This window comes from Hyperolius riggenbachi, chromosome 1 (genome assembly GCF_040937935.1).
Source record: "Hyperolius riggenbachi isolate aHypRig1 chromosome 1, aHypRig1.pri, whole genome shotgun sequence".
Taxonomy (NCBI): Eukaryota; Metazoa; Chordata; class Amphibia; order Anura; family Hyperoliidae; genus Hyperolius; species Hyperolius riggenbachi.
The window spans coordinates 162,661,808-162,677,418 of record NC_090646.1 but is presented as its reverse complement, the minus strand read 5'-3'; the positions used below and the strand labels follow the sequence as shown (position 1 = coordinate 162,677,418).

The following is a 15,611-nucleotide window of genomic DNA, read 5'->3' as shown; positions in this document are numbered from 1 at the left end:
CATCCAAGGAAGGCAGCAGGCATGCAATACTAGCACTATAGTCAATTATGATTCCCAACAACATCAAGGACAGGATCACAGAATATAATCTTTTCAAATGCTGAAAGTTTACCTCTTTACTCAAAGCTTTTTGCATGATCATTTGATGTGTGTCTGGCACCCCTTTGATCTTCATCCACAGGAACATCCCTGCAGATGGACTGTGCCACTCAGCCAAGCCTTTGAAAAAAAAAAAAACAACAACAACAACAAACACATAAGTGAAAAAGTTAAAGAATAGCAGGTCTTTATATCTATTTTTATCATGGTTTTTATTTGCAGTGTCTACAAAATCTATGAAATTACTAGGCCCAGGGCAGCAATGAGAGGATCACCATGAGTTCAGCGAATAGTGGATGGTAAAAAGTGTGTCTGGGATCCCTCAGGTAGCATAGCCTATGGAATGAAAACTCTTTCTGAGGTTATTTTACAATACATAACAGATTTTAAAAGGATATGGAAGGGTAGTCTCTACAAATTTTAGGCTACCACCTAGTGCTGAAGGCTGCCAATGTTTCATTCTTGGAATACTATTTTAGCTTGCAGTGCCTGGTTCCAGGTTTGAATCCCAACTTTGAATCCCAACCAGGGGTGTTTGCGTGGGTTACCTCTGGGCACTGCAGTTTCCTCCCACAACCCAAAAACATAAAGATAAGTTAATTGGCTTCACCCTAAAATTGGGTCTAGAGTCCAATACATACCGTACATTACATGATACATACATAGATATACGACTATGGTAGGGATTTGATTGTGAACCCCTCTGAGGGACAGTTAAGTGACAAGACCATATACTCTGTACATTCGCTGTGGACTATATCGGCGCTATATACATACTAAATAATAATAATAGTAATAATAATGTTACCTCCAAAAAAGCGAAAACATAGTAAACTCAGTAACCTACTATAGTTTTATTTTTTGTACATAAGTCTACCACTTTTTTAGTCCTTTTTTTTAGACGTTTTACAGATTTGTGGCACCTCCTAGTGTTCTCATTCATTAATGTAGAGGCTGTTCCACTAACAATCATACAGAAACTGGGTTAGGCAGCACAGAACCCTATATAGTTACATCAATTTGCAGCATTTAATTCAAATTATTTCTAATAGGCTATGGGATTTGTTGAGGAAGTAAGGTTATGGTCCCACAGACTCTAATCTTCTTAATAACTGAAACTTTTTTCACAAGAACATCAAAGCTGCTTAGAGATGTTCTTATACCCTTTGCCTTTAAAGCGGTTTAAAACCCTGACAAAATATTCAATAAAAACATGTTTTCCTACTTTGTATATGCCATACGGTTATCATATTTGCATTTGTGCATAAGTATTATTATTCATTTAGAAATTATAAGTTCCCAAATGTACAGTTTTTTGCTTTGTGAGCTGACTGCATTTTATTAATAACTGTTTTTATTCATTATGTATTGAAGGCAAGACATGCTTTGACCCTCTGCCTGTGTCCAGCTTCTTCTCCACAGTCAGAGAATGTGTCACATTCCTCACTTGATACATTTAAGTAAACACAAGATAACATTATCTAAAGTTTGAATGCGTCCACATTTCATTGCACTGAACTTTTATGCTCTGTATGTAACCCATCGAATGCTGGTCTAGTAAAAAAAAATTCTGGTTGCATATAATATGCTGTAAATAATGTTTTAGAGCAAAGATGAAATGCTGGGTTATATTCCGTTTTAAAGTGTATCAAAAGTGACGAGTAATATGATGAACTAAATGTGCATGTTTAGTACCAATCTTATCTAGAACTTACGGTAACTTTAAGACTATAAATTGCTGCACTACTTTCAGCACAACTAAAGCCCAACACTGGGCCCCATGATGAAAGCCTTCTTCCCTCCTGGTAGTGAAAGAGCTGTCACTGGGCATACATTCAAAAGGGTTGATTTGAATACTGGGACTGCATTATTTTTAATATCCAATGATAATAATATTCACACTTTCTAATGCTAACCTCCCAACACTATCAAATCACCCCTCCCCTATCTATCACTAACCCTCCTATACACAGTTATAACACATACCTCTAAACCTGTCACCTAACACTAACCTTCCTATTACTAAGCCTAACACTAACCGTTTGAGCTGCAGCCAGTAAGGCTTTGTTGCAACTTATAACATTACCTACCCGACCATACATATAGTTGATACTTTTATCGCATATTGCAGATGAACTGGAGTTCAGGTATATAACAGCCAAACCACAGAACATGTAGCGCAGATAGCCAATGTTCAGCTATACAATAGCCAAATTCTGGCATTCAATTTAATAACTTGGTGCACCATAGCTACAAATGTACATTATGGTCTATGGCAGCCCGGCCCCTAGTTAAATGATCAGTCCCAGCACACAAAGTTTAAGTCTCGGAAATAGGAAGTCTGTTTGTAGTACTTTGGAGCCCCAGCTAGGCAAATGAATAATTTTTTTTCTACTTTTCAGTATTAATGGTGATTTGTTCAAGGGTAATATTAGGTACTTTCTTCATAATTCTACCTGAAGATGGTCTTTGATAAGGCACAGGCCTGTCTATGGCCAATAACCTTGTTTATTCAGGTCACTTGCTTAGGTAACAACCAAGTATAACCGGTATGCAAGTATAACCGGTAACCAGCAATAAATAAAACAAAAACACTGTTACGGTACAATAACTATTAATTTTCAAATCTTTCTAGTTTTAGCATAAACAGTTAAAGATCATTTATAAAACTAAGGTTAATTTATTGGACAGTCCACCAACCTGATAGGTGCTTATCAGCACAGGCAAGCATGGTGTCCCGCTGCATCTTATAGAAGTTTATAACACTAAAAAGTCACAAAAAAATATAATTAACATTCAACTAATTAAACAAAACACATGGCTTGCCACATACGGGGGCTGGCCATATTTGAGTCTCTCTGTCAAGGGTCATACACACCTACTAACAATCTGTCCACCGATCTTCCAAACTTGTCTGTTGGAAGATAAGTTGGGTGTGTGGACATCTGACAAACAACCAGAAGACAGGTAAACAACTTGTGTGGTTGGTCATGTTGTGCAGTTGATTGTGCATTAAGTTGGACTTGTGCATAGGCCCATACACATGGCATACATTTGTCTGTAGTTGTGAGGCAGCGACAAACAGACAAGAGACAAACAGTATATTTATGGCAGCGACAATTAGAGAGAAAGAGTCAAGACAGGACGGAAGCGGTCTGCCACAGGCTATATATAGTGGTAATACTATGGTAGAGACTCTGCTGTCTGACTTTTGTACACACGACAACAGGACACCAGCACACTAATCGACGGTTCGTGAGACCAAAGTTACAAGAGATTCACCAGATGAATTGCTCAAAAATGGCTGTGTCTGCTGACAGTCAGCTGACAGTCTTTGTCTCTTGCCGTGTCCACACAAACAAATCGTCACACGAACCGTCGCTCAACACGTGTCTGTACAAACATTTGTATGCCATGTGTATGGGCCTTATGAGCCTTCAGGCTGGCCATATTTGCACCAATGAGCTGATAAGATAAGCAATTGATTCTCCCGTATCTAAATATTTATTTGAGCCCTAGCTGATGCACAAATCAGCACTGAGCACATTTTCACAGAAATTATACACCAGCTAATCACTTCCTCCGAACCCCACTTGGCTGATGATGTTTTACCACTATTCATACTACAGATTGATAAATTAGTTGACTATTTATCAAACAATGGTGTAGCAGTGAAAACTGGTCAGACAAACTTGGACAAACAAACTGATCAAATTGGTATCGGTTGAAAAGGGCGCCCGAGCTGCCTGTATGAAAAGGGTGCCGCCCGCCATAGACATCAATGTTATTTCTGGAAATATGGGCTACAAGGTGTAGAAAAGGGCGCCCGAGTTTTGATATAGGCTACAAGCGGGCTCCCCTTTGTAGCCCATATTTTTTCGGCTACAAGGTTTTCGGCTACAGTAGGGCGCCCCTTTGTAGCCCATATTTTTTTCAGCTACAAGGTTTTTGGCTACAGTAAGGTGCCCCTTTGTAGCCCATATGATTGCCTTTTTTTGTAGCCTATGTTTTTATATGGGCTACAAGTGCTGGAAACCGAATTATTTCATTCCCCCACTATCCATGGCGGCCTGGAGGGGGAATAGTAATTTACACATCCTGGAGTTTTTTTGTAGCCAAAGTTTTTATATGGGCTACAAGCACTGTAAGCCGAATTATTTCATTCCCCCACTATCCATGGCGCCCTGGAGGGGGAATAGTAATTTACACATCCCAGAGTTTTTTCGTAGCCGAAGTTTTTATATGGGCTACACCAGGCGCCTTTTTTTGTAGCCGAAGTTTTTATATGGGCTACACCAGGCGCCTTTTTTGTAGCCGAAGTTTATATGGGCTACACCAGGCGCCTTTTTTGTAGCCGAAGTTGGTATATATGGGCTCCACCAGGCGCCCTTTTTTACCGGCGCCCTTTTCATATAGACCCGATCAAATTAAACAGACTATACAGTCTAAATAAACACTGCGTAATGTCCACTGCCCAGTATGGCCCCCTTTTCCTCAAGTACAGAATGATGCTAGGTACACACAATGCAATTTTCTGATCTCCAATCTATTTTACAAATCTATTTTACTACTTTAAAAAAAAATCGTAAAAAATCAGATCGGACAGATTGGAAATATTCGATCTGATAGTAAATCTGTCAGAAATTGCATTGTGTGTACCTAGCTTAATTCAGGGTAGCAATTATAAAACTACAAACTACTTGTTTGTATTCCTACGCCCTCTACAATGTCCCCACATTACATGGCAATTACCAGGAAGGAAGTTATCCTACTGGTCAAGATGCCTTAACCACCCTGGCGTTCTGATTAAATCGCCAGGGTGGCTGCGGGAGGGTTTTTTTTAAATAAAAAAAAAACTATTTCATGCAGCCAACTGAAAGTTGGCTGCATGAAAGCCCACTAGAGGGTGCTCCGGAGGCGTTCTTCCGATCGCCTCCGGCGGCCAGAAGTAACACGGAAGGCCGCAATAAGCGGCCTTCCGTGTTTCGCTTACCTCGTCGCCATGGCGACGAGCGGAGTGACGTCATGGACGTCAGCCGACGTCCTGACGTCAGCCGCCTCCGATCCAGCCCTTAGCGCTGGCCGGAACTGTTTGTTCCGGCTACGCTGGGCTCGGGCGGCTGGGGGGACCCTCTTTCGCCGCTGCACGCGGCGGATCGCCGCGCTGCAGCGGCGATCAGGCAGCACACGCGGCTGGCAAAGTGCCGGCTGCGTGTGCTGCTTTTTATTTCATTAAAATCGGCCCAGCAGGGCCTGAGCGGCAGCCTCTGGCGGTGTTGGACGAGCTGAGCTCGTCCAGACCGCTCAGCTGGTTAAAGGTGGCCACACATGATACATTAAAACGATCCAATTTTTAAGCTTTTTTCGATTTATATCGATCCGGAATGCCAGATATTTCTCTTCAATTTTTTTAAAGATTGCATGGTGTGTATTAGATTGTCAATTTATTAATATACACACCTTAGCAATTTTCTCAGAGTTTCCAATCAGTTTTATCATAATTGGGGAAAAATTGTACATAGGTGTGTGGTACATTGGTCAGATTTTTAAAATGTTACAATTAGTCAGAAAAATTGATTGCAATTCTTAAATTGAACAGATATTTAAAAAATTGTATGGTGTGTGGCCACCTTAAGAAAGATATGGAAGTCTCAATCCCTAAAGTTTTGATATTTGGACAGAGTTTCTGTGGAACGAAAAGAGCAGGAAGGCCAAGTGTCAAAGCTGATATTTATGTACATGGGGAAGGGGGTTGGATCATTTACTAAATCAGTGGTCAAGTTCATGTTAAAAGGGAAAGTTCTAAAAACCAATACCTTTCAATGTGGTCTAGGAAGCCTTCCACACCCCACTTTTGAAGAAGCTGAAATATCATAATCTGTAAAAGAAAGTCACAGTTTTAAATGTACAGAATTTGTATTAGATTCTAGATTATTCAACAGTTTGAAACATATGAATCTCCTACATAAATGTACTTAAGTGGTGCCTCAAGTTCTTCTACATACGTGTATCACTTGGATACCTGGTCCTTTGGGAGCTAGGTGTTGGTCAAGTAGAATTGTGCCAATACCTGCTCTTATGAGTTTAGTATGACCTTTCCTAATTGTCTTATGTACCCTAGACAAGACAAGATACAGAATATTTATATCACGCTTTTCTCCTGGAAGACTCAAAGCACCAGAGCTGCAGCCATTAGGACACACTCAGTAGGTAGTAGCAGTGTTAGGGAGTCTTGCCCAAGGACTCCTTACTAACTAGGTGCTGGCTTACTGAACAGGAAGAGCCAAGCTTTGAACCCTGGTCTCCTGTGTCAGAGGCAGAAACCTTAATCATTACACTATCCAGCCACCTAGCCCTAACCTCTGTGTTCTCCTGTGCCTAATGCCATCTGCTATCCTTCCTCACGTAGTGGAGTGGGCATGGGGCAAAGATTTTTTGAGGGAGATGGCATCCATATCTGGGTGTTCCTAAATGTGGGCTAGGCTTAATTTCTTTCTCCATTTTAACAGCACTTTCATTTCCAAATTTAGCACCAGAAAGAGAAAAGATGCAATGATAAAAAAAGAGGTAGAAATGAAAAGGAGTTGTGCACATAAAGACACAGAGATATGACAGACAGAGGGTTGGAAAAGTAAAACATGAGTGTGGGCAGAGAGAAAGAAGAGAAAATGGAAGAGCATGGGACAGTTTTTTTATTCCCTGGACATTACATGTTATAAAAGTATATTTTCCCCAAACAGCAAAAGGAGCATGATATGCATTTATGGGGGAAAGCAATGATTTACTTTTCCTTCGATCACTACTTTCGGATTGGACAGTCGATCAGAACTAAAAAATTGTACATTAATGGGCACTTCAAGCTAATCTAGGTTCACACAAACAGTTATGAACAGCCAGCATTTAAAGGGGCACTATGGCGAAAAATTGTAAAATTTAAAATATGTGCAAACATAGACAAATAAGAAGTACGTTTTTCCAGAATAAAATGAGCCATGAATTACTTTTCTCCTATGTTGCTGTCACTTTCAGTAGGTAGTAGAAATCTGACAGAAGCGACAGGTTTTGGACTACTCCATCTCTTCATTGGAGATTCTCAGCAAGGCTTTTATTCTTAAAATATTTCCTAAAAAGGATTTAATCAATGAAGCTGGCCAGCTTCCCTGCTCGCAACACAGTTTTTTGGCAGTTGGACAGGGCAATTGCCATTCACTAAGTGCTTTTGAAAATAAATAAATCCCTGAGAACCCCCCCCCCCCCCCCCAAGGAGAGATGGACTAATCCAAAACCTGTCGCTTCTGTTAGATTTCTACTACTTACTGTAAGTGACAGCAACATAGGAGAAAAGTAATTTATGGCTCATTTTACTCTGGAAAAAATGTACTTCTTACTTGTATATGTTTACATGTATTTAAAATTTTACAATTTTTCTCCATAGTGCCCCTTTAAGCACCCTCAGAGAACTGTCTGTGCCACCGAGGTAAAACTGCCTTGCGTGTATATGTGTGTGGTAGGAAACTAGAGCAGTTGAGAGTGGTAAAGAAACTGCTTTATACAGTTTTCCAAGAGTTACTGACCTCAACTGTTTACAGGGTTGTGGTGGTTGGTTTTATCAGTGTAGCCCATAGAAACAGCAGTGGTATGAAGTGTCCATAGCTGCTCCATATCCACTAGCAGCCACAGGGATAAAACTCTGTGTGCAGTTATGACAGTAACACCTGCACTGTACAATCCTTGTGAACAAAACCAAAGTCAATCCCTCTACAGATCCGTAATGAATGCCTTAGAACTCCATTTGCATAAAAATTGAAAGGTTATGAAATGCGATCTTGTTTTTTGTTTAACAATAAGGAAGTACAATCTTGTGTACTGATATTTAATACGATTACCTGAGTAAAGGCGCTTGTGTGTAATGTGGATGCCTGCATGTGGAGTATTACTCTGTCTATAAGTGGTTTGGGGCCCGTCAAAAAGCCAATCCTTATTCTGTGTAATAACAAGAAAAGAAAAAAAATCAAGATTATATTTTTCTCTTTCATAAACAGATTTGCCATCACCATGCCATAACTATACAGTGTATCCAATAAATTCCTTTAAACTTCACAAGTGCACACAGGACATGTGACATTTACCGGGTTTATGTAGACTTTGTAATGCGCTGTATACAATTAGTGTGACTTACATTGTACACGCAATGCCTGCATTGTTAAAATAATGAACAAGTAGAGGCATAGATGTCTGCTGCTATTGAGCTTCATTTATTTGCAGCATAGTACAATCAAAGTGCAAGTGCATATGAGTATACTTCAAACTTTGAAGAAACTCAAGCAAATCTGTTGTGTTCTCAACAAAGTGCACTCTTTTAGCTTCGGAAGAAGTTTCTGCGAAACAGTTATCAGGGCTTCCACCCCGGTCCCCACTGCTGGACCTCTCTCCCTTACAGATTTGCTTGAGTTTATTTAACATGTTGAAGTATACTCTTATGCACTTGCACTGTGCTTGTACTATGCTGGAAATAAATTAAGCTCAATAGTGGCGGAATTCTACGCCTCTACTTGTTCATTTATTTAACCTCCCTGGCGTTCTGATTCCGTGCTGCGCACGGCCGCGGGAGGTTTTTTTTTACCTAGTTTTTTTTTTCCATGTAGCTAGCCTATTGCTAACTACATGCTTCCCCCCCTCCCTGCTCCATCCCTCCCACCCTTCCGATTGCCGGCTGCGTGAAGACCCGTCCGGAAATCCTGTTCTGAACAAGATTTCCTTTAGGGCTTCCCCCGTCGCCATAGCGACGTTCAGACTGACGTCATCGACGTCGTGACGTCAGACGGTGTCCCGATCCACCCCTCTGCGCTGCCTGGCACTGATTGGCCAGGCTGTGCACGGGGTCTGCGGGGGGCCTTCTTTCGCGTCGGGTAGCGACGGATCGGCGGCGAGCGGAGAAACACGCAGCTAGCAAAGTGCTAGCTGTGTGTTTAAAAAAAAAGTTATCCAAATTGGCCCACCAGGGCCTGAGTGGTGACCTCCGGTGTCTCTGGACGAGCTCAGCTTGTCCAGAACGCTAGGGAGGTTAACAGACTACTCTCTCAGTCCATAGCACATTCAACTGCACTGGGAATAGCATCCTGTACAGCAGTAAATCAAGTTCATTACACCCACAATCTTACCTGGCAGCCATACTCACACTAACTCTCCCCTCCTACTGCCTAACACTAATCTGCTCCTCTTAATACCCAAGACTAACCCATGGTGCAAAACAACTTATCTACAAAGTAGATGATCAACTCTTCTAATCTGTTCCTAACGGCGGTGGACAGCGAAGATGGAGTTTGGCTACCAGGTAGCGGCGGCTCCATGGTTAGTGTGTGTGGTCAGTGGTGCTGTTTGAGCTCGTTTGGTGCATAACATATTCCAACATCCTTTTCTTTTAAAGAAAAAATATGAATCACTCCAAAATACTGAGTAGATTATCTCTGAATTAACAAAACAAAGTTCACACCAACAAAGTTTAATTTCATCTTACCCAGAAGAGAGAATCTTTGACATGGAATCTGCTCTAATAACTCGACCATCAACATCCATTGACAGAAAAGTAGGAGCCCACGGCTACGGAGGAAAAGAAGTTGGAGTCAGTGTTAAAGACTGATAAACTGTAGAGATGTAGCGAACGGTTCGCCGGCGAACGGTTCCAGGCGAACTTAGGGGGTTCGCGTTCGCCTGCACCAGGCAAACTTTTGCGGAAGTTCGATTCGCCCCATAATGCACTATGAGGGTCAACTTTGACCCTCTGCATCACAGTCAGCAGGCACATTGTAGCCATTCAGGCTACACTAAGCCCTGGAGCCCCACCCCCCCTTATATAAGGCAGGCTCCGGCGGCCATTAGCCTCACTCGTGTGCCTGCTAGAGAGAGGAAAGGGACAGCTGCTGCAGACTTGTTCTTCTAGGGACAGATTAGTTAGGTTCTTGGCTGCTTAGCTTGCTCCTGGCTGATTGTTATTGCTTTGATAGCACCCCTCAATAGCTCTTTTCAGAGCTCATCCTGTACTTTTTTTTTCTCTGTGTGTCAAACTGACACTTTTGTTGCATGCACAGCCTTGCTAATTGATAGTGTGTGGGCCACTGCCAGCAGCCCAGCACATTCAGTGACTACCTGTGTTTGTGACAGGGAGCTGCACATTGTACTACCCAGTACTGCATATACCCAGTACCTGTTGTGTTTACTTAACCCACCTCATCACTAGATATACCTAGCTTTGTGTTGAGTGAACCCAGCTCACTGCATCTAACTACCCGTTGTGTTGAGTGAACCCACCTGGCCACCTCACTGCATCTAACTACCTGTTGTGTTGAGTGAGAACCCACCTCACTGCATCTTAAGTACCGTTACTGTTCAGTGAACCCAGCTCACTGCATCTAACTACCTGTTGTGTTGAGTGAGAACCCACCTCACTGCATCTTAAGTACCTTTACTGTTCAGTGAACCTAGCTCACTGCATCTAACTACCCAGTACCTGTTGTGTTTACTTAACCCACCTCATTACTGCATATACCTAGCGTTGTGTTGAGTGAACCCAGCTCACTGCATCTAACTACCTGTTGTGTTGAGTGAAAACCCACCTCACTGCATCTTAAGTACCTTTACTGTTCAGTGAACCCACCTCACTGCATCTTAAGTACCTTTAGGGCTTGTTTCACAAAAGAGTGCTAACTGTTAGCACGGCCGTTTTCGCGCGAATTTTCGTGCGAAACGATAACGTTTTCGCGCGCAAACGCGAATCTTCGCGCGAAAACGATATCGATTTCACGGTAAAATTTGCGTTTGCGCGTGAAAACGTTATCGTTTCGCGCAAAAATTCACGATCGCGCGCAATGCGAAAATTCGCGAGAAAACGGCCGTGCTAACAGTTAGCACTCTTTTGTGAATCAAGCCCTAACTGTTCAGTAAACCCAGCTCACTGCATCTAACTACCCAGTACCTGTTGTGTTTACTTAACCCACCTCACCACTGCATATACCTAGCGTTGTGTTGAGTGAACCCAGCTCACTGCATCTAACTACCTGTTGTGTTGAGTGAGAACCCACCTGGCCACCTCACTGCATCTAACTACCTGTTGTGTTGAGTGAGAACCCACCTCACTGCATCTTAAGTACCATTACTGTTCAGTGAACCCAGCTCACTGCATCTAACTACCCAGTACCTGTTGTGTTTACTTAACCCACCTCACCACTGCATATACCTAGCGTTGTGTTGAGTGAACCCAGCTCACTGCATCTAACTACCTGTTGTGTTGAGTGAGAACCCACCTGGCCACCTCACTGCATCTAACTACCTGTTGTGTTGAGTGAGAACCCACCTCACTGCATCTTAAGTACCTTTACTGTTCAGTGAACCCACCTCACTGCATCTTAAGTACCTTTACTGTTCAGTGAACCCAGCTCACTGCATCTAACTACCCAGTACCTGTTGTGTTTACTTAACTCACCTCATCACTGCATATACCTAGCGTTGTGTTGAGTGAACCTAGCTCACTGCATCTAACTACCTGTTGTGTTGAGTGAGAACCCACCTCACTGCATCTTAAGTACCTTTACTGTTCAGTGAACCCAGCTCACTGCATCTTACAACCTGTTGTGTTGAGTGAGAACCCACCTCACTGCATATAGCTAGCATCCCCCCCGAGATGGACAAAATGGACAAACCAGGTAGAGGAAGAGGTAGAGGCAGACCCAGAGGAAGTCCACCAGGCACTGGCAGGTCTGTGCGAGGTGGTGTTGCTGTGATTTCGTGCAGACCTGCCCCAAAATACAGTGCTCAGAAGAAGGCACGTGCCATCACTTCCCAAAATCGTGAGGAGGTGCTTGAGTATTTAACACAGAACACCTAATCTCCCGCAGCCACCAGCGCTACAACAAGCACCACATCCGCTGCATTTGACACTTCGCAGGAGTTATTTGGTGGTGGTGAAATCACTGATTCCCAGCAACCACTGCAACAACAACAAGAAGGCGCAGGTACACCACCTCATTCGTCTGAGTTAGGTGGCGATAGTATGGACGTAACGTGTGTTGATGGGGATGATGGTGGACCACCTGAAGTTGGTGCACTTGAGGAGGTGTCTGAGGAAAGCGCAGCTGGCCAGGAGGATTATGATGACGATTATACGGATACCACATATGTTCCCGGTAGAGGAGATGACCAGGGGGACAGTTCAGAGGAGGAGTCAGAGAGGAGTAGGAGGAGACGACTCCATGATAGAAGCAGAGGGAGCTCGTCCTCAGAAACAGCTGGGGGCAGTGTCCGGCGCCATGTATCGCCAGCTATGGCCAGCCAGCCAACATGCCCTTCAACGTCAGCTGCTGATGCCACCGTGGCGCCATCACCCCAGGGGGGCTCAGCGGTTTGGAAATTTTTTCACGTGTGTGTCTCAGATCGGAGAAAAGCCATCTGTTGTCTCTGCCAGCAAAAATTGAGCCGTGGAAAGGCCAACTCTCATGTAGGGACAAGTGCCTTACGAAAGCACCTGGAGAGAAGGCACAAACAGCTATGGCAAGAACACCTGAGGAAAAGCAGCACCCCTCAAAAGACAAGCCACCCTCCTTCTCCTCTTCCTCCTTCAGGTGCATCGTCTTCATCCACTTTCTCCCTTGCACCTTCACAGCCACCCTCCTCCACACCGCCTCTTCCCTTCAGCGGTTCCTTCTCCTCTGCCCACAGCAGTACCCAGCTGTCCGTGAAGGAAGTATTTGAGCGTAAGAAGCAAATGTCTGCCAGTCACCCTCTTGCCCGGCGTCTGACAGCTGGCGTGGCGGAACTATTAGCTCGCCAGCTATTACCATACAAGCTGGTGGAGTCGGATGCTTTCCGTAAGTTTGTGGCCTTTGGTACACCGCAGTGGAAGATACCAGGCCGCAATTATTTTTCACAAAAGGCCATACCCAAACTGTACCGTGCAGTTGAGAGGCAAGTGGTGTCATCTCTGGCACACAGCGTTGGGTCAAGGGTCCACCTGACCACGGATGCCTGGTCTGCCAAGCACGGGCAGGGCCACTACATTACATACACAGCCCATTGGGTCAACCTGGTGACCGATGGCAGCAAGCAGGGAGTACGTGGCGCCACGATCTCCTCTCCAGCTACACAGCCCCAGCACCCCAGGGCCTATGCTGCATGCCAGGTACGACGGTGTCACGCAGTGTTAGACATGTCTTGACTGAAAGCGGATAGTTACACTGGAGCAGCTCTCCTGGCTGCTCTTAACAAACAGGTGGAGCAATGGCTTACCCCGCACAAGCTTGAGATCGGCAACGTGGTGTGTGACAACGGCAGCAATCTCATTGCTGCGTTGAATTTGGGAAAGCTGACACACATACCCTGCATGGCACATGTGCTGAATCTGGTCGTGCAAAGATTTGTGTCCAAGTACCCAGGCTTAGAGGACGTCCTGAAGCAGGCCAGGAAGTTGTGTGGGCATTTCAGGCGCTCTTACAAGGCCATGGCACGCTTTGCGGACATTCAGCGTAGAAACAACTTGCCGGTGAGACGCCTGATTTGCGATAGCCCGACTCGCTGGAATTCCACCCTGCTGATGTTCTCTTGCCTGCTAGACCAGGAGAAAGCCGTCACCCAGTACCTGTATCATTACAGTACAAGGACACAATCTGGGAGGATGGGGATGTTGTGGCCCAACAACTGGACACTGATGCGAAATGCATGCAGGGTCATGGAGCCCTTTGAGGAGGTGACCAAACTGGTGAGTCGCGATGAGGGCACCATCAGCGACTTGATCCCCTACGCCTACTTCCTGGAGCGTGCCGTGCATAGAGTGGTAGATACAGCTGTGGAGGAGCGTGAACGAGAAGAGTTACGGCAGCAGGAGTCGTGGGAGCCATTTACACCTGAACCCGATGTTCCCACAACACCTGCAGCAGCACAGAGGGGGGAGGAGGAGGAAGAAGAAGAGGAGTCGTGTGGGGAAGGAGAGGAGTCAGACTCTGATGATGGTGATGATGAGGAAGGTGTTTCTGTGGAGGAGGAAGAGGCGGCGGAAGAAGAACAACCGCGGCAGCCGTCACAGGGGGCTTCTGCTGCTCCACGTTCCCGTGGTATTGTTCGTGACTGGGGGGAGGAAGAGGAGTTGCATCCCATCACTGAGGAAGAGCAAGAGGAGATGGAGAGTACGTCTGCATCCAGCTTTGTGCAGATGTCCTCTTTCATGTTGTCCAGCCTGTTGAGGGACCCCCGTATCAAAAAACTCAAGTCGAATGACCTGTACTGGGTGGCCACGCTACTAGACCCTCGGTACAGGCACAAAGTGGTGGACCTGTTACCAACTCAACACAAGGCGGAAAGAATGCAGTACTTGCAGAACAAGCTGTCGATGATGCTTTACAATGCGTTTAAGGGTGATGTGGCTGCACAACGCAATCAAGGTACCACTGGCAGTAACCCTCCTCCTCCCAAGTCCACGCAGATCTCAGGGTGATGTCGGACATGCGGACGTTCTTTAGTCCAACTCCTCACCATAGTCCTTCCGGATCCACCCTCCACCAACGCCTGGACCGGCAGGTAGCTGACTACCTGGCCTTGAGTGTGGATGTAGACTCTGCGAAAAGCGACGATGAACCCTTGGACTACTGGTTGCCCAGGCTTGACCTGTGGCCAGAGCTGTCCCAATTTGCCATAAAACTTCTCTCTTGCCCTGCCGCAAGCGTCCTGTCAGAAAGGACCTTCAGTGCAGCTGGAGGCATAGTTACTGAGAAGAGAAGTCGCCTAAGTCATGAAAGTGTTCAGTACCTGACCTTTATCAAAATTAATGAGGAATGGATCACGGAGGGCTACTGCACGACCGAAGACTAAGTCAGTCCCCACACACAGCATCTCTGCCTGCAGGCCGCTTGACTGTCTTCTCCGCCACCACCAACAGGGTCCAGGACTCTAGGCGGATTCCTGAATTTTTAAGGCCGCTGCTAGCAGCAGCTGCTACACAAATTTTTCTGGTGCGTGTACATGCCTGCCTAATTTTTCTGGCTGCACTGCGGGCGGCTGCAACAAAAAAACAAAAGGTATGTACATGTGCCCATCCCCCTTCGTGAACATTACCTTGCCGCGGTGAAGGGGCTTGCACATCACAATGAAGCAATGACTGCCGGCTATTTGAGTGTCTTGGGTGGGGGTGGCACACAAAAGATAATAAGGTTGTTGCTTCATTGTGGTCAGACCAAATTTGATCAGCTCGACAGTCACTGTTGTTCTATCATTGAGCTACCACAGCCCGGCGACCATATGGGCTTGAAAAACGCCACGGCCTACACTCTGGCCACGGTGCGCACCAGTCCAGCACGGCCGTCACTACGCAAACAGCTGTTTGCGGTGCGTTACACAGTGAGTTTGGTGTGTCAGTGTGAAGCAGAACTCTTATTACACTACCTAATTGATGTATACCCATGCAAGATGTTTGAAAGCACTTTAGGCCTGCAATTTAGCATTCAATGTGATTTCTGCCCTTAAAACGCTGC

The 15,611-nt window shown here is 45.0% G+C and overlaps 1 protein-coding gene across 2 annotated transcripts in view; it reads right to left on the bottom strand.

Moving 5' to 3' along the window:
- The window catches only part of AADAT (aminoadipate aminotransferase), a 51,137-nt gene that overhangs the window by 5,781 nt on the left and 29,745 nt on the right, over window positions 1-15,611 (bottom strand). For both annotated transcript variants that reach the window (XM_068269289.1, XM_068269298.1), the window contains exons 8-12: window positions 9,617-9,699; window positions 7,986-8,082; window positions 5,916-5,977; window positions 2,800-2,864; window positions 113-219 (exon numbers count right to left, since the gene is read on the bottom strand). In XM_068269289.1, the coding sequence (XP_068125390.1) occupies window positions 113-219; window positions 2,800-2,864; window positions 5,916-5,977; window positions 7,986-8,082; window positions 9,617-9,699 (414 nt within the window). The remainder of the gene's footprint in view (window positions 1-112; window positions 220-2,799; window positions 2,865-5,915; window positions 5,978-7,985; window positions 8,083-9,616; window positions 9,700-15,611) is intronic.